We start from the raw sequence: 27658 nt of genomic DNA, 5'->3' as shown, positions 1-27658 counted from the left end.
GTAACTGCGAGGGCAACCCAGAAGTTGGGAGGGCAGCAGATTAAGAGCACACAGCTGGGTAATTAGCCTGGGTTAAAATTGGGACATTTCTTCCTTCACCTTCTTCAAACCCGTTACGATTTTTTTCAAGGCCCATTGCCAGAACTGAAAGATCAATTCTGATGTAAAAAACAGGAAATATTCTCCTCAAAAGCAATGCTAGAAAATCAGAGTTTTTATAAGTGCTTATTGTATATATACTATAGTTTTGGGGTACTAAGTGTGGGTTATTAGGTTCTTGGAATTAGCCTGGAAAATTGACACCATACATTAACACTCTATGGGAAAATGTTTTGAGTATGAAACAACTACCTTACAAACTAACTTCAGTGTGACCCAGGTATTATTATATATTGCCCGGTACCCAATTCTGGGGGAATCAAGAAAGTACATTATGAATAGTTGCTACTGCCAACTGCCTAGTAACTATGCTTTTTGAAACTAGTCACAGGATTACAGAACACCCAGGAGCAAACAAGGCTGATCTTTCTTTAAAAACAAAACAAAAAATCCTATTTAATGTTTTGCTCCAAAGACATCAATGATTCTTTGAGACAAGTGGCTGGACATTAATTTTCTCCCCAGAGCTCCCTCCCCTTTTGTACCTACCAAGGGAAAACAAAGAAGACAATCTGAAAACAACTGAAAGGATTTAAAAATTACTTACTCTTTACTTTTATTACAATAAATATTTATCAATAATAGAATTAAACAATTTTAAATTAAAACCTACTGCATTACTTTTGAGTTTCACAGCAGCAGAAATAAACATGAATCCAGTTGAAAGGGCAAGGCTTCCAGAATCCAGTGGCAAGAAACAGTCAGGTCTTGATTATCTGGGCCAACAATGGGGAACAGTAATTCTGATGATGCAAACACAATGGTGAAATGGCTGTACTCATTTGTACATCAAAGACTTGTGATGCAAAAACAATGATGGAATGCATGGCTGTACTCCATTTGTACATCAAAGACTTATCTAAGATACCACAACATTCCAGCTATGGAATTTAAGCAAGTTGTGAAGCCCCACTTTTGCAAGAGCTAGATTCCTCTCCCATCAAGCCCAGGAGCACAAGCGCTCCCAGAGCTGCCTTCTGGCCAGGAGTGGGTCCCATCATCATCTAGACCCAGAAGCCTCAAGCCTGGTGGGAGCAGCTATCTTTCTCAAAAGTGGTCTTCCTGGCTCCCATAATCCCTGGTGAAAGGGAAATGGAAAGTGATATATCTCAAGGGCCTTTCTTGAGGGCTGAGATGAACTGGAAGTAGGCAAGATTGTGGCTCCAAGTAGGGAAGAGGCTTCACGGTAATGGGCTATATGCAGATTAAGTCAACATGAGTAAAGTGTAATGAGGGCTTACCACTTCGCCGATAATCAAGAGCAGACCGCATATTTATATGAATATATCATACATATATATGCACAGAGAATATATGTGTACATATTAAATATGTATATACATACACCACACATAACCAGATAAAATAAAGGCTACATTATTTACCATGAACACAGCAAGTCCTAGGCAGACCAATTACTAACATGTTCAATTAAACCACTTGAATGGGAAAATAAGATGTGCTCCTCTTCATCTACTTCCGTAACACATTCTACTTATAGCAAACCGATTCCAGTTGCTTAAGTAGTATTGTTTCTAGGTACCTGAGAAGGGATGGAACCATCCTTTTGGTTCAGAATACTACAGAAAGCAAACTGCAACTGGACCAAGCTAAACAACTCAATAATTGATTCGGCCATGATTCCTGCTACCTATTCTTAGTTACAGGGCGAAACCTTACTCAGAAAAGTATCCAATTCTTTCTCTACAATTGGGTACAAATTTAATCTATTCTATTAGATGGGAGGGAAAGGGGAGAAGGCCACAGCAGGCAGTTTACACCTCGGCAATTATTCCCGTTGCCCAGAGGAAATGTTACTTAAAAAATTTTTTTTTTTTTTTTTAATTTGGAGCTTATACTAAATTCTGCTTTCTTGGCACATTTCAGAATGAGTAAATCAATACATGCAGTTGGGTCTTTGTCTCCTGAACGGCTGCTCTAATGGGGTAAGTTACCTAAACAAAATAACCTACAAAACATGTTACTATTGTGAGCAGTCTTAATTAGTAGTTATTAAACTCAAGCCTGATACTGAATGATACGTTATTCAGATTTATAATGCAGTATTCATAGAAATTGTAAAATTAAAACCTGGGTAATAACATCAAGTGCTAACTAATCATGTTCCTGGTCACGAACTTACTTTTTAGATATTAAAAAGTGCTTGTCAAGAATATCAGTATCTAGAATTCATAGTGAATTGTGTATATTTTAATTTAAAAAAAAGAAAATGAATTCTAATTTTAATTGTTACCCATAGAAACTGCTCAAGAGAAGACATTAGCCAAAGAGCCGTGAGGCACTTGGTGGCAGTTAACTACTTGTGTTTTCCATCCTATCTCTAATTTCAATATAGCATTAGATACTATATGGCCGTGATCTAATTCAAATGCGTTAAAAACAGCACCACCCTGAGTTAGCCTGGTTTTCTGAATGGTTCTGTAAGGAGTAAGACAATGTGAATGGTCTGTGGACGTTCCTAGAGAGACAAGCCCTTGTTAAAATAGTCTAAAATCAGTTCACATCCCACTTTCCATTCTGGGAACCTGGTCCTTCTGACCAAATGCGACACGACCGCCTTGCTCAGGTCACTTGTGAGAGGGCTACAAATGGCAAAACTTCTTTTGCTACCCTAAATATTAGCTCACTTAAGATCTGTCTATATAAAGAGCAGGTCCCTGTTAAAAAAATAAATAAATAAAAATCAGCCAGATTTTATCTTTTGCATATTTCTTTACCAAAGAGCAAAGCATATTACCAGCATACAGGTTAAAAAGTACGGTTACATTTATTTTGCACTGTAGAAACAATGGAAGTGAATCAGCCAATAAATCCAGTTCCCATGGCTCCACACAAGGAAGAAGTATACATATCGCCACTTTTTCGGGAAAAGTCAGACAACCATGATTTACTATATACCCTAAAGTAGCTGCCTGCCAATGTCAGTCATTTGTACCACTGTCAAACATGAAAAGTAAAATATACAAATCACATGGATTTCATAATTAATAAAAGAAAATCAGAATTTACTTAAGCTTCCTACAATGTAGAGCATCACACTTTCAAGTTTCACAGTGATTAATTTAACACTATTTTACTGTTAAAACTGTCACTTTAAATGTACATGTCAAAGCGCTCAAATGCAGCATACTAGTTAAACTTCGTCCAGAAAGGTTCAAGTACTGGCAGCTAACTTAATAAGGTTATTCACCCACAGGGCATTCAAGAAAGGGCATGCTGCCTTGCAAAGAAACCTCACAGGTTAAAGAAATTTCTAGTGTGACTTCACAAATCTCCTATAGAGTGCTCAATCAAGTCCAGAACTGGAGGTCAAGATAAAGGCCACTCAGGACACAAGAATCAACACGACCAAAAATTTCTCTATCTGGTTTTGGCCAAAGTCAAAAGCTCTAGCCTCTCAGATTTACTTTGTTCCCTCTGGCACATACATTCCTTGACTAGATAAGACATCTGAGGCAATCAAGGAGATCTGAATGTGGCAAGATCTAGCAGCAACACGGCAGGTGGGCAGTGGCTGGTTAAAAGGAAACCCAGATGAAGACTGAAGAGTTACAGACTTCTAATTAAAACACAAGGGGGAAAGCAGCCTTTGATTCTAACACCTTCAGATTATCTTTTTATTCTCCGTAGGTTATAAAAACAAAGTCTCCTTTGGAAAGCAAGGTACATTCCAAATGCTTTATGACTGACTACAAAACAAACTAATTCTTGGAAAACTAAACACATAGGAAACTTTCAAATTCACATTTGAATTTGAAATTAATGGAGGAATGACGATTTAAATTGTGACCATTTTCAACTGTGCATTACACTGAGATGATTGGGCACTAAGGGCGTTAGGCATTAAGGTGATCCCTTCTTCCCCTTAAAGTAGATATTGTGTCTGCTTTTTCCTTTGCACATCCCCCCAGTGCCCAGGCTCCAAGTCATGATCCATACTCTTGGGGTATCTATTTAGAATTTGGACCACTCGAGACGTGCACTCCTCTTCCCAATAGCTCTGTGTTAGAATAAATGACATGTTGGTGGTAGTACTGTAACATTCTGGACCCCAGTCGGCATTTAACTTTCTTTTTAAATTAGAATTAAAAGTATTTTAAACATGATATTATCAAAATTCCAAGGAAGACTATTTAGTTTTTTTATTTGGAAGTTACTCACTCTATTATCCTAAGACTAAAATCCATAAATTATATTATAATCAGTGGAGGAATGAGATTTAAATTGTGACAACTTTAAACTGTGCGTTGCACTAAGCTCATAAATATTATTAAAGGATCACAAAAGGTGGCATTAACATATTCTGTCCAGGTACTTTTAAATTTTTCTATCCCATGTCCCGCTCAAATACAGGGGAATTACTTTTTGATAAGCAAGAAGGACATTTTTCATACCATAACCTGAAAAGAAACTTCTTACAGGTCTAGGGAACTTTGGTCAGCAGAAACACAAAGCAAACCTCTGGCCTGGCTAAGGCACTCTACTCTGAAATGTACAGAAAACATGCATGGATGACCAACCATGCCACTGCTCCCCAAAAGGCAGCTCAGTGTACGCTGGGAGAAAGGCTAGGGTGTGAACTCACCCCAAAATATCATGCATAAACCTGAAATATCTTTTACACTTTGGAAATGTTATGATAATTGGTATGACATAAATGCACAGAGCTATTGTAATTAAATCTTGCTTCAGGCTTCCTATCATTATGTAACAAATGAAAGCTTTCAAGATGCACTTCAAGATGGCAGACTAAACCAAGAAAGAGTCAGCAGTACACTAAAGAAGCACAAGCTCACAGTATTCTGAAACAGTTAATTACCGTTTCACTTTTACCTCATTGACAGCCATCTTTCTTTCATCATCTATGTCAATAAAACTGAGTAGGTATAATTCTTTACCACCACAGGGAAATAAATCATAAAGTATAGGCACAAAAGAATTTTTAAATAAACCTAAGGCAACAGAAAGAGAGCAGAAACACACTTTGAGGCAAAATAGCCCCAAAATTACAGGACATGACCCTACGCCAGAAGTGCCGGGTATTTTTTTTTTTACTATACTGTACAAGGTGAAGAAAGCCTGTGGTCCAAATGTGTCATTTTTTAAAATATTTATCAGTTCCTTTTTTATATAATACAGATTAATCTCATTCTCATGTACAAAGTCAAGAAACTAGTAAAATGATTAGCCTAGAAATCTTAAAACAAAGCTTTGTTCCCAGCCCAAATTAACACTTTATCCAGTTCAATTCTAAGATGACACAGAACAAAGTATACAAAAAATTGTGTTACCTTCACTTAATTGTTTCATTCTCTGACCTCCATCATGACAACTTATTAACAAACATGCACATTTTCCTGAATCAATTTGTCACCTATTGTCAGTGTTCATTTTTGTCTCAGAGAAGGTCACCAAAAATACCTCAATCTTTACCTTTTTAAAATTGAGTACAGAATCATGAGTTAGCTCCTTGACTCTTCATTTCTAATAAACTAGATGACAATGATTAGAATTTACAAATTTAAAAATTAAAATATCAATTACATAGTTATTTTTACAAAGCAGCAGACAGAAATTTAACAAAGGAATACATTATAATTCAATTTAAAGATGGCCACATTCATAGATAAGTAATGGTTATGACGGTAATTACATATCAACACAGTGGTGCCTATTTTATCCAAGTGCAATCCATCCAAAAAAAGGGTTTAAGATACACTTTTCATTCAAGCACAAACTTCATTCAGGGGAAAATAAAAGTAGGAAGTAAATTTCACCACCACCAAAGTAAATGGAGAAAAAGTCAAAAAGAAATAAAGGAAAATATCCACATTCATGAAAAGGTGTGATCTATAAAATCATACTAAAGTCAAAGAGATTTTTATGTTTGTCAGTAAACCTCAAAAATTACTCTAAGTCATATTAAAGGGAATACGTACTCAGTAAGGCATATATATCAAAAATTTTCTTCAAGAGGGGAGGTGAGCAATTTGGGGAAGAGAGTTCTCCTACATCTTTGTCCTGAATAAAATAAAAAACAGCACTCTCCCCTCCACACAAAGAGGCAGAGGGAAAGAGAAGAAGGAAGAAAGGACAAATTGAATCAGAAAACTAATTTTCTAGTGAGGTTCACAGTAGGAATTTCATAGTGAGAGGCTCAAGAGATTCCTAATCCCAAAGTAAATTTCTCTTATAAGGAAGTTTATCTATGTTCCTCACAAGTAATTATTGTTAAGACTGACACTGCCATGTGCATTCATTTTATCATAGTTCACAGGCACCAAATCTCATCAACTTGCAGCTGAGGAGGGAAAATGCCACACTTAAACAATAAACCATGCCAATGGGTGAACTACAATTACAATCCATTCTCTAAGTCTCAACAGAATATTTTTCTTTAAAAATTAAACCATTTACCTTACCAAGATCTATTCCATAACAAAGAGAGCCCGAATACTAGAGAATATATATATATATGTATGTATATATGTATATGTATATATGTATGTATAAATACATATATATATATGCTTAGCTCTCTTAGTACATTAGGACAAGGGCATTTCCATGGGAAAGAGAAAGCAGTATTTGGCAAACCTGTATAGTGTTCTGTAATCATTTGGCATCTCTTGCTGAAGGTGACTTGCTCTTACCTTTTCCCTATATTAGACATAGACTACTGATAGCTTCCACAGCCTAAAGACTTACTACTAAGTACCAAATATGAAAACATATTGTGGTTTTCTGAATGTATGAACCAAAACATCATGGAATCATGAACCTAAAATTACTAGGAACATTTTGCTGGTCTAATATACATTATGCTTAACCAAAAGGTCACATGGTTTTATAAAAAATAAAATAAGCTGGGAGTTAGTAGGTTCCAAATTCCACAAGTTCAGATTATATGTATCGTTCCTGCTGTACAAGTACCACACACACAGAGTTCCCATGTCTGTTAAGCAGATCAGTTTAGTTCAATGGTGATGGATGAAATATTTACAAGCATCTTATTTACAGTACTTCTTTCTGTAGATTACAGACCAATATTCTTTTCTTCCATTCCTAGTCAATCCGAGTTTGGTTTCCTCAATGAGAAGGGGTAAATCTGAAAATGGTTGCTCAGTTGCTTTACCTATAGAAAACCAGAACATGAGGCAGTGACAAATATGTACCTAATCATTTTTTAAAGCACACAGAATTCATCCTCTGGAGACAACAATTTACTGACACAGCGAAAATCACCAGAAATAATGAAAGATTTTTCTGAGTTAGGAGAGCTATAGAGCTAGATGGCTAAAGGAGAGTACTAGAACCCGCCTGGGACAGTTAGCACTTAAACCTGGGTCTGCCTAACTCTGTTGTTCTAGTCTTTCCAGAGCCCTCCAGACCATACAGAGTCACATCCAAATCTACTGAAGAATTATAGGGTTAGTTGACTTGGACTATCTCGTAGATCAAATATTTACGTATATTCAGCTTTTTGTAACATTTCTAGGTAATCATTCCTAATCCTGATGAAACAGCATAAAGCTAGATCTGTCAATTTTGGGAGGTTTAGGCCATATTACTTAGGGTATCCCTAGTGGATAAGCAAGGGCATGGTTATGTGCCAGTTAGTAAATATCACTTGTTTGATACTTCTTATTTCTATTCTTATTTGTATTATTTATATTTCAATAGTTCAAGGGGATGTTTTGTGGGCCTTAGCAAGTTCTACCTTCTGGCCAGAAGCTGAGGAAGCGGTAAGAGAGCACAAAGACAGACAAGATACCCCTGGAATTTCTTTCAGTTAGCTTGTATTTATTTTCTAGATTTTTAATAATAAAAATGTAGTGCTCTTGTAATTTAAAGAAATTATGTTTTGGTTTGGTTTGGTTTAATGTATGATTTTCTGAAGATATGCTTCTGAAGGGTTATAGTAAGTTAAAACAATGATGAAAGACATGGCAATTGTGTTCTACTTCATGCACATGGCTGATAAAATACCAAGATAAAGGCCTACAAGTATTGATATAAAGTATATAATGTCAAATTTGCACATACAAAAACAAACAATTACGTCTTCATATCATAATTCATAGACTTATCATTTTTTCCATAATAATTTCATCTATTTTGTTCCAACAAATGTGGGCTACTTTGGGGAGCAACACTAAGGGAAGAAAGCCTGTGTTTAGCAACATATGCAAAATATAGTTGTTATCAAGCATGACAGGTGCCCCCCATTTTAAAAACATGTCCGACAGTATATAAGTAAAGATATTTTGATTTTCAAACTGATTTACAGCAGGGTTCTTTTTAAAACAAGTGTACCAAATGCCAGCATTTTAAGAGACATAAAAATGTGAATACCCTTCTACATAACCCCACTGCGATGAAATTATCCTCAGAAAATAAAGCAAAAGAAAGAAAAAAATATTATTCCAGACTGTTCATTCCAACATTCTAACAGTGAAAATTTGGAAATAACCTAAATGATTAAAATAACTGGGTCATGATTAAGTAAACTGGGTAATTTTTAAGCCATCTCCTTGATGGAATATACTATAGCATTTAAAAATCATAATTATGAAACCATGCTAAAATATGTAAAATAATTACAAAAGAATGTTAATGTGTGATGAAAACGAAAACAAACTGCATGGTTCTGATTTTCATTTTATTATACCTGTCTTAGTTCATTTGTCCTGAAACTAGTCTCTTATTTTAGAAGAGAGTATTAAGGTTTGCAAACTACTTCTTAAATCTTTTCTCTTCTATACTTCCCCTTATTTATTATTTCTCTTGATGAGAGCTCAGGAATAGCACAGATGAAGTAAAAACCTCAAATAATGCAAAAGCCTTCCTTTAGTCTGAATTCTAACCTCCCTTACCACATTGCTTATAGAATTAGGGAGGGGAAGGAAGGGAGGCAATGCTACAAAACCAGTTTCAGTTTCCTTACAAATTATGTTAACAAGCAACAAAAAGGCTCCTAAAGCTAAAGAAGCATGTATAGAAATAAATAATCAACAAATGGGATTATCTGGTCCTATATAATTAAAAGCACAAGAGAGTTTACAATTCTATTTACCAAGAAAATGGTTTATATTTCTACCCTCTTAAAAACAAGAATTCCTTATAATAATTTTCCAGTTTTTAAATTAGTTATAGTTATTATAATGTATTCATTAGAGAAATAATATATAAAATTACACACCTGGATATTATCCAAAATTTAGAGAATGTACCAAAATTCTTCTCCAGCTACTATAATAAACAAACTTTCTTTTGAAATTTTCCCTTAACCTTCTTTCCACTATTTATAAGAACCAAATAGAACTAGTTTTGCTCTAGATTACTCACCACTCGTACTCCATAATGGATGTGGGCCAGAGTGAAAGCAGTTGTTAATGTATACAGAAGAATGCTCTCAACATAAGAGGCAACTCCGAAGTTTACCACCATGACAACCAAGAAGAGAGGAACCAGCAACCAATTCAAAGTTGGACACCTGGTATTGCTCATTTGACAAACAATCAGCTGACACTTGTAGTTAAAAAAAAAAAAAAGGATAAAAATTTAATTAGCGAACCACTTCCAAAATTGTCACTCCAACATTTAAAAAGTGTTCAAGTACAGGAGCCAACACATTTCCATTACATTATTAAGTTCTGTAGTCTCAACTGCTCAGGGGCCAACTGGACCTCTGCCCCACTTCCAAACCCATGGACCCTCAGGCCATGTGTGTGTAAGAGTCTGGAAAATAATTTAGTAAGGATGCTGTAGAAGGTATTCTTCCACTGGGTAACAGTTTGGGTAAGAGAAATTTCTCTCAATTTTAAGAATCTTATGTTATCTGAAAAATTTCAAAACAGCCTGCCACATACCTACACACTAAATTTCTTCATGGAGATGAGATGCTACCTACAATTCAGTCATATTACCATATTAACACCTCAAAACTTCTTTGGCTCCTTTTACCTTACTCAAATACAGTTTTATTCTTTCATAGATACTTTTTATATACATAGAAGCATAAGCTCCGTGGCTAAGTAACAAAATATAAACTTATTAAGGACCTGAGCTCTTAGAGCATAGGTTTCCTGGCTATCAAGACTATCAAGCTCTTTTCTCAACTTCTACTGTGTTTCCCCGAAAATAAGACCTACCCCGAAAATAAACCCCCGTTAAGATCTCAGCCAGATGGATGCATTTAGTGCGTTATGACGATATTCCAGAAGAAGATGACATAACTGTATTTGAATAAATGTAGCTTATTGTACATGGAGAAAATAAGACATCCCCTGAAAATAAGCCCTAATGGAGCAAAAATTAATATAAGACCTGGCCTTATTTTCAGGGAAATATGGTACTTATCTCTCCTTTCTGTCTGCTCTCTTGCTACACCATAGCAGAGAAAGGGATTTTTAAAAATATGTTGTATTTATTACATAGTTTTTAAATTCCACGTTGTTGATTTAAAAAGAGAGTGGGAGGTATGTGTGTGTGTGCCATGTGTTTTCTCTCTCTCAAAAACCCTTTCAGCCTCCCTAAATGAATCATTAGATCTGCAGCCATTTAAACTACACTGTTAATAATATTTACAGTTTGAAGGGAATACATAAATTATTCCATGAATTCTTCAGCAGGCAACCAAAACAAAAAATTTAAACATGCTGTGGTTCCAAAATACTACTGCAGTCTCTAAATCCTATTGTTTCTAAAGGAAAAAATAAAATAATTTTCAGCATGTTCTGTCTTGGAGGTTATTATTGTTTCAAATCGTGGATTACAATATCTCTAAATTAAAATCTGCTTATTCTAATACTGTGTATAGTTTCTCAAATTATCCAATTCTCTCATGTATTCCTTATATAATGACTTGTCAAAGAAAGAACTCTTACTGTGATATTGGCAAAGGCTGTCCCAACCATAAAGTAGAAAACCCTAGGATGCATCTCTAAAATATCTGAAGGTGACTGGAGGATCCACGCCGTACACAAAATGAACAGCAAACATGGAGAAAAGAAGGGAACCATCGCTTCATAGACTGAATAGTGTTTCAAGGTGTTATTTTTATAACTTCTGGAAAAAAAAAAATCAAGTAATACAAAGAACGTTATTACATATACAACTTACACTGTACTTGTATTTTATCGTTTTCAAAGTATTTTCATATTTATTCTCTTTTTATACTCACCACAATCCTATGGCATTGGTAGCACCAACATTAATTACTAACACCATTTTAACAGACAGGTTAAGTGAGGATGTGAGATTTTAAATTACACAACTTGCTACCAAGTGGCAGGGCCAGGACTAGAACTGAAGTCCTCTGACCCAGTCCCATTTTTACCTCTGGAATGAAAAGGTGAATGACCTTTGGTTTTTGTTCTATGAGATTATATTCTAATAGGGAAAATACAATGAATACAAAGTGATACTAGAAGAGGGCCTCCCAGTGCTACTATGATACAAAGTGATACGGAACTTAGAGTGCGAATAACCCACGTGGACAACTCTCAATGAGACTGCCGACAGTACACTGGTGACCAGGCGCACAGAGGGCATTCTGACATTTATTTGTGGGCTCATCTGATCAGAGCCGCAAATTCTAGTCCTGGTTCTGCCACTGACTTTAGGCTCTTGGCCAAGATGCTGCCTCATCTTTAGAAAAGGAGGAGGAAATGACTCAATCTCTAAGGCCTTCAGAGCTCTGAATTTTATGGCTTCTATGAAAGACTGCCAGCTGCAATAAACAGAAGATTCATAGAGATTGGCTTGACATGGAGAGGATTCTGCAAGACAGATTTGAGAGCTGAAGGATGAAGTGGGAAGTACAAAAGTAGAGGAAACAGTAGGAGCAAAAATATTGAGGAGGGAAAGAGCAGAATATATTTAGGTCACAAAAAGAAATTCAGTATGGCTGCACAAAGGTGGGGAAGTGCATAGATCAGAGAAATGTAACTCCCCACCTGAGCAACTCACCTCCCCACACACCACCCTAAGCCCAGATAGGAGTTTCTATACAGTACTGTTTGAGAAGAGTTAGCATAGGTCTAGGGGTTTGGTCCTAAACTGTACAAGCTTAGAAGTTTTTTTTGTTTGTTTTTTTTGTATTTTATGATCATGGTAAGTAAACTTAGAGATAATCAATATTCAACAGGAGCATACTCCTTCCTGGTAGATAGTTTCACTCACAAAAAAATGACAAATTAGAAAAGTGGTGAGCCCCAAACTGTAATAACACTCTAACAAAAGAACGAGTAGTTCTGTGCTATGGTTCAAGTGACTACACAAGCCACCACCGATACCCTGTATTATCCTAACCTCGCTAGATTCCAAATACAGGTTTCAGGACCTTTTCAAAATGTTCAGATTCCAAAAGGAAAAGAGATCCTAAAACTCATCTAAATAATAATTTCTAAAGGTTTTATTTCTTGACCAATTAAAAAATAAAGTACTTACCTGTAAAAGTTTAATAAACTCATTGGAAGAGTCACACATAATGCACAACCTAAAAGGAAGAAAATTTAAATTATGATTATTATTCATGAGTGACTTTTACATATAAAATATGTAATATGTTTAGACCCAATAATTTTCAGTTTCAGTTTACTTTTGTAATAAAACTAAATACTAAATACTTTTCTGAACAATATTTACAACTGGAAGGGTGGTTCAGAGCACAGACATCAAGGAGACAGACTGAACGTGAATCTTGGTTGTACCAGCAACTGGTTAAGTGACTTCAGTTAAGTTATAACCTTTCAGTGCCTCAATTTCCTCCTTTATAAAATAGAGACAATAGTAGTATCAACCCCAGAGTTTTGAGAATTAAATGAATTATTACATGTAAAGACACCTGAAACAGTACTTGGTATATAACATACTACTCAATAAGGGTTAGCTATTGGAAGAATGGTGACTAGTGGATTCTGCTGTCTCCCATTTATACTTACTTTTACCTCCCTAGCATTCTCGACTTCTTCCCCTGCCCCATACACTGACTCTTTCCCCTCAATCCTAAAAACAAGGATGGCCTTCCCAAGAAACACTACCAATGCTTTTGCCCTCACTATTGACTATTTCCAATCATGCCAAAATTTTCTGTTGTCTTAATTCCTCAGTACTCTTTAATTCATTCTGCCTCCCATTCGGCAGAAGTTGTACCCTTGAAATTTACCAAGCTGACCTGATGAGCAAATTCAATGTCCTTTCTTCACTCTTGTCTTCTAAGAAAGATGCCTCTGTTGACTATCCACTAATTGCAATGCTTTCCTCCCCTTGCCATGTGATTCCCTTCTCCCAATGTTCCTGCTAGACATACAACCATTCCTTTGATGCCCTTTGTTGGCAAATCTACTCCCTGCATATTCCTAACTGACATTCTACTGTGCTTCTACTCTCTCCCAGGAAAGTTTCTGTTAAGCTTTAATTACAAGCTTCCTGAAGATGACTCCAAATTCGAGTGCATACTCTTGGGCAAATCAGACAATTTCTCTGATGTTCAGACTCCACAGTTATACAATGTGAACGAGTTAAGTGATTTTCTAGTGTCCCTTGCATCTTTAAAATTCTGATTCTATGATCTATAAAGATGTAAATTCCTGATCTTTCTCTCTTTCAAACTCTAAATCAATATATGTGATACTTTCTGAACACGTCATTTGTCCACAATATATTAGCCCTAGTTCGTCACACAATATATTAGCCCTCGTTTGTGCACTCTGGACTCCTGATGACTGTACCTGGCTGGGGGTGGGAAGGTCAGTGCAGCTATGGTTGTAAGGCTCAAAGGTTGAAAAACATCCCTTCAGAACAATTATTAAGACATTTTCCTAAAATAGATGAAAAGACTATAATCTACCAAACAAAAATCTCATCTCAAAAGATAACTATCTCTGCTATTTCCAAGTCCAATTGGAACACGGTTCCCCAAGTTAGATCTTGGAATAGAAGATAAACTGTGCCCTCCATGTCCTCAGAAAATTTTAGCAGCTGACTCCATGTCAAGCTGGGAAGTGCTGAAAGGGAGCCAGGGCTAAATGAATTAATACAGAATTACCTGTAGCTCTGAGGTGTTGGAAACAGGCTGAGAGAAACTTGCAAAAGATTTGCTACCAAGAGTATTTTGTACTTTAAAACATCTTGAAATAGTTAAGTACAGTAAGGATACAGAAAAGCCTGGGCTCTATACAGACTGCCAAAAAAAATGAATGAATCTATTATTTCTTCTCTAACTGCCACTTACGGCACATTCTGTAAACAGTACTTGTTAATTTAAATACTTATCTATTAAACTCTATATAATAATAGTGATATTACTGTGAACCCACATATGCAGGCCTGCTTTTCATACTGCCATGGGAGACCCGGACTTCATAATATAAGAAACTTAATAGCTACAGAAAAATTAGAGTAGAATTCATTAAAAAAAGAATTAAATAGAATGAGATATATTCCAAGGATAACATGGTCACACAAAATATTTTGATTCCTCACATTTCTAGGCTTAGTATTAAATAGAACCACCAAGAAAAACATATCTTAAGGAAAGTGAAAAAGACAAACAAAGGGGAAATTATAATTTGTATCAAAAGATCAATGTACCTAATACATGAAGTTTCTAAAAATAAAGAAAATAGCTAACAATCCTACAGCAAAAATTGGCTAGATATATAAAAAGTATATAGAAAAAAGAAACACAAATGGTTCTTAAACACCAGAAAAGTCCTTTCATCAGAAGAGAAATGCAAATTACAACTATACCGATACATCATTTCTTACCTATCTGATTGGCAAAAATCCAAAAGTTTGACAATATACTATGATGGTGAAATTGTAAATAAACAAACACTTTCATACACAGTGGGTGGGAATTTGAAGTAAACCCATATGGAAGGGAATATGGGAATATTTTGTGAAATTACATACATTTGTCCTTTACTAACAATTCTACTTCTAGGGATTTCTTTCAAATTACCCTGACAAAAATATGAAAAGACATATATATGTATAAGACTTCACTGCAGCAATTTGTGTAACAGCAAAAAGACTGGAAATAACCCAAATGTCCACCAGTAGGAAGCTGATGGAATAAACTGTGGCACATCCACAAATGTAGCAGCAGGCAGCTGTAAGAAGGAAGGAGGAAGAGCCTTATGTATCACTATGCAGTGATCTCTAGGATATACTATTAAGCGGGTGGGGGGGGCAAGTACAGTGAAATTGTACAGCACACTACCATTTATCTACGAAAAGGGGTGATAATCCCCACTCCCCCACACACACACACTTATATTAAGAAACAGTAAAAAAAATAAACCAGTAATTCACATCTAAGAATGGTTAACTATGAAGGAAGAGAGGATCACGGGTAGTGATAGAAGCTAGATTCCTTTGATTATACCTTGTTTTTACAGCGATTTGACTTTGTAATCATGTGAATATTTTACATCATTATAAACGAAAAATCAATTTTAAAAGAAAAAGTAATCTCTAAAAATCAAAAGTAAAATGAAACAAACTTAAATATACATATCCACAGTTGGTGGCATAGCCACAGAGTGGTAACCTTAAAATATAGTAACCTGACTGGGCATTTCTAGTAGGATAAACCATAAGGACAAATGGAACCTCAGAGAACCACAGTCTTAAACAATTTTCAGTAATCATGTTGTTGCTGCCTTTGGAACTGTACTCTGAAATTGTTGTGAGTATTTTGTAGAATAAAGTAAATTAATTATTTTCTATCATTGAAAACAAAGACGTGTCACAGTTTAAAGTATACAAATGTAAGATCAATGGGATTAAGTAAAAAATCTGTATCTTCGAATCTGATTTAAAATTATCAGTATGAATTTATGAGATATTTTATTAAAAACAAACTTTATTCCCCTAGTTATCCACTGAATGAATGAATTTCTAAGCAACGATCATCAATGTCTGTTAATTCTATTAGGTGAAGAGCTAATGCAAAACTTTGTAATAGATGGGAACAGGCATACAATATCTCAACCCTCTGATCACCATTCACATCAAAACAATAGAGAGACAACCTGATATTGTGTGCCTCCTAATGTGATGAATTAGAAATACCGTTACCTAATAAGTATTGTTGCCAAAAAAAACAAAAAACTTGTATCTAACCAAATCTATAGATCTAACTATTAGTTTACAGAAAAAAGACAAAGGAACATGTTGAATGACACAGTGAAAATATAATTAACAAAATGCATCATACAAAGAAATTTTTTTAAAAAAGGTAATCAACAGAAACAGATGTTGCACTTGGCAAACAGACTTTAAAGTAGCTATTTTAAATATGTTCAAAGAACTAAAGGAAAATATGGTGATAATGAACAACAGATAGGGACTCTCAACAGAGAAATGGGAAGAACCAAATGGAAATTTTAGAGCTGAAAAGTACAACTTAAATGATAGGTTCAATGAAACATTCACAAGATAGACTTAAGATAACCATCAGAAACAATGGATGCCCCGGGACCTTAGAATGACATATTCAAAGTGGTAAAAGAAAAAGTAAAGGCAAAATCAAGATATTTTCACATAAACAAAAACTGAGAAGACACACTGCTACCAGACCTGCACTTTAAGAAATGCTAAAGGAAGGCCTTCCGACTTCCGAGAAAGAACACCGTGTTTTAAGTCAGATGCACAGAAAGGAATGAGGTGCAGCAGAAATGACAAATATGTGAGCAAGTAGAAAAGATTATATGTCATAAAATAAACCAAGGGTTATAAGACAGTGGTGCATTTGAACCAAGATTGGCACTAGTATTGAAAACTGTAGAAGGATAGGGATTTATTACATAAAAGTATAAAGAATGGAAAGACTATAGATGTTTAAAATTTTTACTAATAAAAGGAGGGCAAAAATGCGAGGTGGAATCCTGCTTTCTATCTTGGTGGCCTGTCAGTTCTACCCAAAGAATGTAACCTTCCCTAATGGCAAACTGAAACCACTCCACCTCCTACTCCCCTTTTCTCATTCCTTGCTTCACTGGAGGCTCTAGTGCACCCCAACACTAGCACTACCAAACATTGGCAGAAACTTAGCAGCTAAGGCCCCACAGCCCTTCTATCTCTGTGTCTGCTCACATCTACTACAGGAAAAGCTACTTTATGTATTTGCAAAGAAACGTGTGTACTTTTGTTTTATTTCTGAGGGAAGAATTCAGATAAACTTATGAATTACAAAGAAAAGTAGGTGCCTATTAAAGTACCCACTTAACATTAAAAAAAATCTCACTTAGGAGGATCCCACCTTATCTTTAAATTTAACCTTTAAATGTAGAATGCAGCTAACCTGCCATACATAGGACAAGTTGCTTAAATCAAAAGATTCACTATATGGTAGGAGATGAAAACCAGCTAGACTTTTCAAGGTGAAGAAATCACGGTTTACTATAGATACCAAAAAGTGAACATTGGGTGGATTACAGCAGGCTTCCTAAAATATATGTGGTCCAGAGCCACAGAAAAAGGCCCAAACCACTCCTTTTCTAAAAGTCAATGCCTAATGCACCATCTTCTCAGCTGTTTCTAAACCTTACCTAATTCCCATTTCATTACCAACGTTCACCAACAGAGTTATTTTTTAGATAAGGAAACAGAGCAATAGCCAACAAGTATGCTTTTTTACTTCGACAAAGGTACTTAGTGCCACACCTGATGCCCCAAAATAATCCAGATTCCTCCTTTCTTGCCTCTCTCCACAGAAAACACTCTCCCCACCCAGTCAATCATCCTGTAGATACCCCCCTTGGCTAAAATCAAAAGGGAAACATTACCATTATCAAAAAACTTGACCCAGCATTCAGCGGCATAAGGACACCTGAGCTGAAGAGAGGCTCAATTTTTGGAATGGATGTATTATAAAGTAATCTTTATGTTGCATCTATTCTATTTCCTACAAACTAATACTGTTCAACTTTGAGATAAACTGAAAACCTATACCAAATGTCACCTACACATGGATCCTCCAATACAGTCTAGGTTAATATGAATAATTAGTTTACAAGGTTTGTGTTATCTATTTTGGTACTTTCTTCTGATTAGAAATACCTTGATGCTGAACAACAACAACAAAAAAACCACAAGACAAAGAAAGCTTATTTTTCCTTAATGATTAGGTTCAAATCGGACAGGGGTGTCGGGTTGTTCTGCTTGCTGCAGGGCAACGGGGCGGGGGAAGGGTGTTGCTGCTTGTTATACTCAAACACTGGCTTTTATAACAAAGTGATGTTAAAACAGGCTTCAACATGGAGCTTCTTACCAATAATCATTGCAGTGAATAGGTCTCTATATAAGAAATTAAACAGGAAAGGTTCATACCAGGCCTCAACTCCCACAATCGCAGTCACTATGTAGACAAAAGAAATAGTCTGGAAGGAAAATGCAGACAAAAGCATACAGAGGCATTAACAGCTGGAAAGATCAGGGAGTCAATAACGCTTTATGTAGCATAAGTTTAATCAAACAGTTTTAGTAAAAGCAAGAGATGTGTTTAAGTTTGATATTGTGACAAGTCTCTTGACTTTAAAAATATTTTTTTCAGAGAACAATGCTATAAAATAACTAACTTCTAGACAATGCAAGCAACCGGCCATCATTTGGAACACTTTACGGCACTTCCTAAATTGGCTAAGCTGTAAGATGATTCAATTCCCCCACCCAATCACTTTCTTAATCAAGAACACTCCGACTTCTGCTTCTTTACTGGAGCCTTAGGTGCAAATGGGCACCTAAAAACAGCTGGGATTCAAGGACAGGCAGAGTTAACAGCAAGCCTATTAAGACGAAACACAGCTTGGTATTCACTGAAAAGCTGGCGACTAAGACAAAAAGCCAACAATTATATATGCATATCTTTCTTTATAAAATCAACAGTTCAAATGAAAGAATATTTATTAACATTAAGAACCTGTCCGTTTTTTGGTGTGATAATGGCATTGAGTTTATGTTTTTTAAAAAGAGCTCTTGGGCCAGCCTGGTGGCTCAGGTGGTTGGAATGTCATGCTCCTAACGCCAAGGTCGCCAGTTCGATTCCCACATGGGCCAGTGAGCTGTGCCCTCTACAGTTAAGATTGTGATCAACAGCTGGGCCTGGAGCTGGGCTGCCGTGAGTAGCCGGAGGTTGGCGTGAGTTACCATGGGCTGCTGAGTGCTGCCATGTGCTGCCATGAGTGTCCAGTAGCCAGTGTGAGTGGCCAGCAGCCGGCGAGAGCTGCTGTGAGCTGCTGTGAGGGGCCGACGACTGGTGACTGATTGTCTCAGCCAGTGGGAGCAAAAAGCTCATAATACCAGCATGGGCCAGGGAGCTGTGTCCTATACAATTAGACTGAGAAACGACGGCTTTAATCGAAGTGGGCGGGAGGAGATGCAAGGGGGGGGAGCTCTTACCATTTAGATATACAGTATAATATTTATCACATAAAGTCAGGAATTTCCTTTAAAATAATTGGGAGGGGGTGAAAAAAGGTATACATGAAACTAGACTGGCCATGTGTGGATAACTGCTGAAGCTAAGTAGCAGGTACATAAGGGTTCACTACACTATTCTCTCTACTTTTGTATGTTTGAAATTTTCCATAAATAAGTAAAAATAATATAAAATAAAAAGAATTTTTTTAAAAAACTCACATCAGTTCAAATCCAAAAAGCTTAAGGGCAATAGAGAATGATAAAAACTTCCCCCCAAGTTCATGCAACACTGAAAATTTAAGGTAAAACATATACTTACCACCTGGCTAATGTCATATCCCCATGGCAGGAAAAGAATCCCTGTGTTATACTTTTCCCAGTGGGACAGGATGAAAGAAAACAAAACAACCCACAGCAGGATATAAAGAACAAAAACACTGACACCAGACGATCCTCGTCCAAAGATGGAGTACACAGTTACAACAAAGTAAACACATGACCAACTGTCAAGGCCATGGTCAAAAAGCTCCCCTAAGGGGGTGCTGGAATTGGTTCTGCGGGCTTGCTTTCCATCTACACCATCTGCAACAAAAACATATCACAGGAAAAGGTCAATATCTGCACCAGCATGGAGAAAGTCTTCTTCAATAAACTGGAGAACAAAACAAATCAGCATATCACAGGAAAGTTAACAAACAATAGCTCCAGCCAATATTATAAAAATCTAACCTTTAATGCCTACAACTCAAAGATTTCAGAAATAAAATCTGGAATTTCTCAAAATTTAATAAAAAAATCAAAATTTATATTACATTGAATGGTGTCAATTTTAGATCTGACAAAGAAGCAGTCTAGTTGGACTCTGAATTTCTCTAAATCTGCCTAACAACTGAGTTGTTCCACTAGCCACAAATTCTTAAGTCTCCAGGAAATAGTCAATAGTTATTCATTATTTTATCTAACCACTCCTTGCTCTAGGATCCAGAAACCCTCTGTATGTACTTCAGTCATAAGACCTATTTCATCTTGTTTGATATTACAGTCACTTCTTTATAGATACACTGCCTCCAACATTTTAAGTGCTTTCAGAAAAGGTTTGCACATAGTGTCAGTAAATGGAAGAATTAAATTTATTGAAAGTGTGTAATTTCACTATTCTTGATGTTGTGAAGATTACAAGAAGCTTAGAATAAACTAAGTTTGTGCCCTCGGGTGTATACAATTGTGAAAAGAGAAAACACATGATAATTAAAGATATGATATATCACAAACCATAAAAGGGACAGGTATAGAAAAGGGACAGGTTCTCTTCAGATAATCTAAAATGGCTTTCCAGACAAGAGGACATCTGAGTGGGGACATAAAGAATGAGATGGATTTCAGAAGATAAGAGATAAAAGAGTATGCCATTTCAAGAGGAGGGCGTGCTCTCAGCACAAACACCGAGATGGAAAAGCACATGCCATGTGCAGAGAAAGCCAAGTAGTTTAGTTTGACTAGAAACAGTATGTGAAGAGGGCAGTATAAAGAGGCTAGAAGGGAAGTGTGAGCCAATTTAAAAGTTTTAGGGAGTATGAGAAGCTACTAAAAGTATCTGAGTAGGGGAGTGACAAGAGTGACACATCCATGAAGTGCTTCAGAAATATTCACCTGACATCCGCGTAAATGACAGGCTGGAAAAGGGACACTAGTCAGCAAAAACGGAGATGGAATGCAATATGAATGAAAAGCTGGAGACAGGTGAGATATTAAGTAAGCAAAATCGACAAGGGAGCAAAAAGGTAAGAGGTGAGGCCGCAGGACCAGAAGACCATCTCCAGTTTCCCATCTGGGTAACTAAGAGAGGGGTAGAGTTAACAGAAATAAGGAAGTCAGCAGGAGCAAGACAGACAGAGAACATGCTCAGTATAATGTCAGAGGCTGAAACTGAAGTGTTAGCAGGATATCCACGTGGTAATGTCAAGCAACTCAACCCAAGGGTCCTTATTAGCAGCAACTCAGAGGACAAATAAGGGCTAGCTATAAACACGGCAGTCATCGTAAGTGTTAAGAATCAGAATTACCAAGGGAATTAAGAGAAAGAGAAAGCTAAGGATAAAGCACAGTGGAACACCTTCATTTAGGGGCAGAAACAGGAGCCTGGGGAGAGGAAGAAGGAAGGGGAGAGGGAGAGGAGGAAGGAGAGAAAGAGAGAAGGGGAGAGAGTGGGAGAAAAGGAAGGAGGGAGCGAGGGAGGGAGGGAAGGAGAGAAGGAAGGAAGGAATGGTAAAACCCAGTTAAAAAGGAAGTCTGAATTATAAAAATTTCTCACCAAAAGAAACAGTTTTGTTAACTAAGTGAATAGAATTAGACTAACTGTAAAGATCCAGATTTAAGGAATTAAAAACTCCTATAATTTCTGTTTCTTGCTCATCCTAGTATTACCTTGCTCCCCACAGTATTATCCCAGTGCCCAGCTCAGTTTGTGGCAAAGACGGCCTTGCAAAGTACTGTTAAAGGGATATATGAAAGGATGAACCCCAGACTCCTGCCCAAAGACTGCAGATTGCTATGTAAGGTTGGGAACTTTTCTGCCCTTAAGTAGCTAAAATGTTTCCTAAGTCATTTCTCATTATTTGCTGGCTTCATTTCCTATTTGCAGGGCAACTCCTGTGCAGTTATCACAAACATTAAATTCATGAATGACATATTAATTGTGTTTTGTGCATCTTCTCACTGAACTCATTACAGCTCCACAAGTCCAGGGTCTGGAACTGTTTCAGAATGATTAAGAAAGGTAGTGCACAGATTATGAAAAAAACCCCGTAGGACCCAGAGCAGAACCCAATGATCAAACATGTTAATATTTCTGCAGCAAAATGTGAGAATAGTCACTTTAGAATAAAGATTATAAATTGCCTCAAGTGAGTTCAAGGCAAGTTTTGCAACAAACAGTTAAGTCAGGATTTTTGCCAAAATTGTGGCACTCAAATAGGTAGATGACACAGTATATAAGAAGCTCTGTTGATATTCTGTTAAAAGTCAGAGGCCACCCGCACCTTTTCCCTATTCCTCCTGCAGTCCTTTGCAACCAAATAGCAGAATTTTAAAAGCTTCTCATCTTTAGTAACAAATGCACAAAAGCCTCTGCCTAACTATATAACTAAGCTTTTCCCTAATTCTTCTAGACTTCACATTCTTCATTCCCTAAACTCTTACAGTTCTGGTCATCCACCGGGTCAGCATTTAACCATGTACCAGATTATACTGGTTTTATGAGTGCACGTCATTTCTATCTGAAGAGATCGAAGCAACTTGAAGTCAGGTTGCTTGAAGTCAGGTCACAGGCATTTAAAAACAACATACTGAGTGCCTACTATGTTCTAAATACTGGGTACACAGCAGTGGAAAAAAAACACAAAGTACCCACCCTCAAGAAACTTACATTTTATAGCAGGCAGACACAAATAAGTAGGCAGGCAAACAGATAATAGGTCATATGATTTTAGGTGCTACAGAGAAAAACAAAGCAGGGAAGGACACAAAGAGAATGCAGAACAAGCCATGTAGACAATGAAAAGCATTCTTGGCACAACAGACAGTGGCCTCGCTCAGCAGGCTTCCCTGGCCACCCCTTCCACCAAATAGGAACTGATCACGTCCTTCTTTGTTCTCCCACTGTGCTCTATTATCGCATCTCTGTCAGCATTCTGCAGTAATTTTATGTCAGTAATGCTTCCCAAACTTAAGACAAAAATGATGTCTTATTCCATGAGTTGGCAAATATGTTTTGTAAAGGGCCAGGTAATAAATAGTTTAGGCATTCTTGGGCCATATGATCTCTGCTGGCAACTACTCCACTCTGTTTTTGTTGCAGGAAAGCAGCCCCAGACAATATGTAAAAAAATGAACATAGCTGTGTCACAATAAAAATTTACTTACAAATATAGGCCACAGGCCGGTTCGGCCCACAAGGGGTAGTTTGCTCTCCTATCTTATCCTTTCAATCCCTAGCAATAAATGATGGTATTTTTCATAGAGAAACTCAAAAACACACTTATCAAATTGAACAGGATATTAATAAAACCTAGTTAAAATGAATTAAGCATAGAAGAAAATGTTAATTTAGTGGTGGCTATCCTTGCACATGGATTCACCAGCCAGTGACTAAGGTGCGTATTTGCCGACTTCTTACCGAGAGTGTAGGCTACGAAGTTCAGGATACCCACTACAATCCAAACCCAGTCAGGTACGTGCTTGTGACCTGGCGCTGCAAAGGAAAGCAACCCAGAGTTTAATGCAATCTAAGTACAATTGTTCTTACCACAGCATATACTGCCAATGAAAGAAGTTTCTATTTATTAAATAGAAGTTACAGTACTTTACAATGTATTTTGAGAGCAAACAGAGGTAAATATTAAAATGTATCAGTAAACTCTGGGAAAATAAAAAGACATAACTGCCCAACCCTTCCTCAACAATAGGCATTTATTTTGATCTTTAATTATTACTTAAGATTGTTTATCTTTACTTCAAAATTACTTGTGTGCCTAATGTTTTTGGAATTTAAAAAATACTTATGTTTAATCCGATTCTCATTGTTTATGATAATAGTACAAACATGTATTGTTTGTTAGTATATTAAATTATTAATTAGCTAAACAAAAGACCTTTTGATCTGGGTATAGATAGGTTACCTCAACTGGATGATTTGGGCATCAGAATCATTCTGAAAAGTCTGGGTCTCACTTTTTCCCCTAAGACAGAACAACTAAGAATCAGCAGCCTGGGTTCTAGTCCTGGCTCTGTAACCAATAAGCACTGTGATCTGAATATGTCATTTAACCTCTCAAGTCTTCCATTTTCCAAATATATTGGGACTAGATGGTTGATCTGGTCCTTCAAGTTCTATGATTTGGGAAAATATATACAGTATTTACATATTTTTTAGTTCTCTGAAGTAAAAATAAGTACATAATCTTATTTAATCAGAGAAAATAATATTTCTAGGTACAAAGGTTATCCTGAGGATTAATACAAACTTAAAGAAATACTTCATATCAAAACCATGCTTAATGAAATTTAACTCTACTTTTTATTCATGTGGTACTTTATGATCTTCGATTACTATTTTATTACATGTGCAGAAGCAATGGCTAAAAATTTCAGTTGATAAAAAGTTAGGCATATACAAGTATATAGTTTCAATATCCAGAATTTCTGTAATAGCAAAACGCCTAAGTGTTTAAAACTCTGAATTTTCCTACAAAAACAATGTTGTCAGTGAGTATTTATTTCTCCAGATCAGTTCACAAAAGTCTGTTGAACCAAGAACACGGATGAACTATCCTAGTAAAACTCCTGAATACATCATTTGCAAGTATTCTTACTGAAAAATATGTTCTAACTCAGAATACAAAAAAATACTCATACCTCCATCTTTCTATCCTGCTCAACTCCATCAACTGGATGAGTGATAAAAATAAGCCGTCTCCCACCATCCACCCCCATCCCAAATACACCCCAGATTCACTCCTATTGCCTGGGGCAGAAGCTGGGAGTAGGAGAAGACACTGGAGACCGAGGCAGGAACAGGCTGAAAACTGCCTCCAAAAGTGCTTCATTCCTCTCTTCCCCAATAAGGATCCAGACTTCTGTTAAATACTTAAGGTCTAGGAAACATTTTTAGAGGAAATTAGGAGTTATAAGCAAGAAAGGATGCTAAGCAGGGGGAATGAGACATATTTTCTTTAGAAAATGGGATTTTTCTTTCGTAACTAGAAAAAGGGGAGGGATAACTCTGAATCTGGTAGGTAGGTGGGCTCTGCTTATTGTCATCTTCCGGGAGTTTTGCAGTTCTTATTCTCTGTCTTATAAATCCAATTATTCTTTACCAAAACCTCATGCTTTTTAGACAGCATATCTAAATTCAATAGCCAAATTGGTGTCTAGAACTTAATGGAAACATATGTAACAGACTGTGAAAACACAGCTTTTATACCCAGTTCTGACATTTTACATACCCTTACAATATCCAAAACTTTTCAGAAATACAAGCATCTTAATAGAACCAGAAAATAACCATATCTCATTTTTCTCTATTTAAACATTTTAAATTAAAAGTAATAACCTTACCTGAAGCATAAAAATCAGGATCAAAGTATGCCATAAGTAGAAAATTGAATACAACCAGCAGAAAGCCAGAAAAGGTTATCAGATTTGGAGCCAGCCAAGTAGGAAATACCTATTTTTCAAAATAATTACAAAATAATTAAAGTAGAGGAATCTCTCTGTCCATTACACATCACAACATACAAATTTAAGTTATACTAAAAGTTGTCATTTAAAAGATCATATACAGGAATTACTTATACTAAAATGTAAACCACAATCTCTAGTTGATACAAATAAGCACTTCTTTCTAGTCTGTGTTTTAAATAATTATATAATCAATAAACTTTTATAGTCATAACATTATACTTATTTTAGAAAATTTAAAAGGGCATTTTACAAAATTGTAATTTCCAGAGTATAAACTCAGATTTCAACAATAAGATAAACGAAAAGTTATGTAACTAAGTTTCGCTTTGGAGGATGGAAAGGGTAGTTTCTCTAGATACCTTATTAAACTGACAGTTGCGTCCATAACACTCCATAAAATAGTTTACAATATTTAAAACTTACGAAAACATAAGTGCATGTCTATGAATCATCTTACCTTTACTATAGTGTTCCAGAATGGATGCATGACATAGAGAGAGAGGGGACTGGTATCCACGGCACTGTACTGTTAAGAAATGAAAGAAAATATTCAGTGTTAATCCTTGCACACTAGCAAACAGAACAACATTTCTTAAATGAAAATAATACAAAAATAACCTGGAAAATATGTCAATTTACAGGAAACAATGAAACTAGAGGAGCAATATAAATGGAGCAAAGACTGTAAAGCATAGCGAGATATTTTGTTAATCAACTTCTATAACATTATCATGTTTCAGTAGAAAAATCTATATTGCTTACAAGTTCTCACCATACAGGATTAGTGATATGCACATTGATCATATACCTTTTCAACTTCCTTCATCTCTCTCAAACTCCAGGAATCCAGTTGTTTTACCTCTAGATACCATTACTAATGCTCTTACTAGCTGTGTGACCTTGGGCAAGTCACTTTACGTCTCTGCCTTAGTTTCTTCACCTGCAAGATGGGGATGATGACCTTTACCTCAAAGAATTACCATAAGTATTAGACAAGTTAATAATATATGTTAAGTGCTTAGAACAGTATCTGGCCTACAGTAAGTACCATGTTTCCCCGAAAATAAGACCTAGCCAGACCATCAGCTCTAATGCGTCTTTTGGAGCAAAAATTAATATAAGACCCAGTTTTATTTTACTATAATAGAAGACCAGGTCTTATATAATATAATATATATTAATTTTTGCTCCAAGAGACACGTTAGAACTGATGGTCTGGCTAGGTCTTATTTGTGGGGAAACAGGGTACTATATAAGTATTAGATGTTATTATTAAATGTGTTTTGAACACCAAAAGAATGACTGATCCCTTTACAGCAGAAAATGGATTACATAAATAAGCAAAGGAAGGCAACAGATTAGGGTTCTGTAAGTTTACTCCCCAATTTTTGAGCTATTTAGTAAAAATTCAAAGGAAAGTTTAACAAGTATTTAAATATATAAAATTTTAAGAATGATGTCGGTCACTTACTCATCAAACACACACACACTGGAGTACCTAGCATGTCGGAAGCACTCCACTAGGGGTGGAAAAGAAGGGATACAAAATTGGTAAGCGGCAATTCCCACCCTCAAGGAGTGGGAATATTATCTAATTCATCCAGCTGACATTTAAACCGTGTCATAGTAGTTAAACATTTGAAAAAAGTTTCGATGGTGTTTCCCCTTTATGCTTGGTATGTATATAAAATAAGTAGTAAGCATTTGAGTATCCAATTTTTTTTAAAAATCGTAATTAAAGATTAAAATTTCTTCCTGAATGTCTTATGAGTATGTAGGAAATGTTTTCTCATCAGTGTTTCAA

General features: G+C 36.1%; 1 protein-coding gene across 1 annotated transcript in view; it reads right to left on the bottom strand.

The window, feature by feature from the left end:
* Positions 1-682: 682 nt before the first annotated feature.
* Positions 683-27658, bottom strand: part of SELENOI (selenoprotein I) — a 39348-nt gene continuing 12372 nt past the window's right edge. Inside the window, exons 2-10 of the mRNA XM_019735345.2 lie at positions 26312-26380; positions 25729-25837; positions 23789-23863; positions 19934-20196; positions 18467-18575; positions 12634-12682; positions 11070-11250; positions 9529-9711; positions 683-7315 (exon numbers count right to left, since the gene is read on the bottom strand). Of these exons, the coding sequence (XP_019590904.2) occupies positions 7217-7315; positions 9529-9711; positions 11070-11250; positions 12634-12682; positions 18467-18575; positions 19934-20196; positions 23789-23863; positions 25729-25837; positions 26312-26380 (1137 nt within the window). The 3' untranslated portion in view covers positions 683-7216. The remainder of the gene's footprint in view (positions 7316-9528; positions 9712-11069; positions 11251-12633; positions 12683-18466; positions 18576-19933; positions 20197-23788; positions 23864-25728; positions 25838-26311; positions 26381-27658) is intronic.

This window comes from Rhinolophus sinicus, linkage group LG05 (genome assembly GCF_036562045.2).
Source record: "Rhinolophus sinicus isolate RSC01 linkage group LG05, ASM3656204v1, whole genome shotgun sequence".
Lineage (NCBI taxonomy): Eukaryota > Metazoa > Chordata > Mammalia > Chiroptera > Rhinolophidae > Rhinolophus > Rhinolophus sinicus.
The sequence above is the reverse complement of the archived record's forward strand: the minus strand, read 5'-3'. Positions and strand labels throughout refer to the sequence as shown.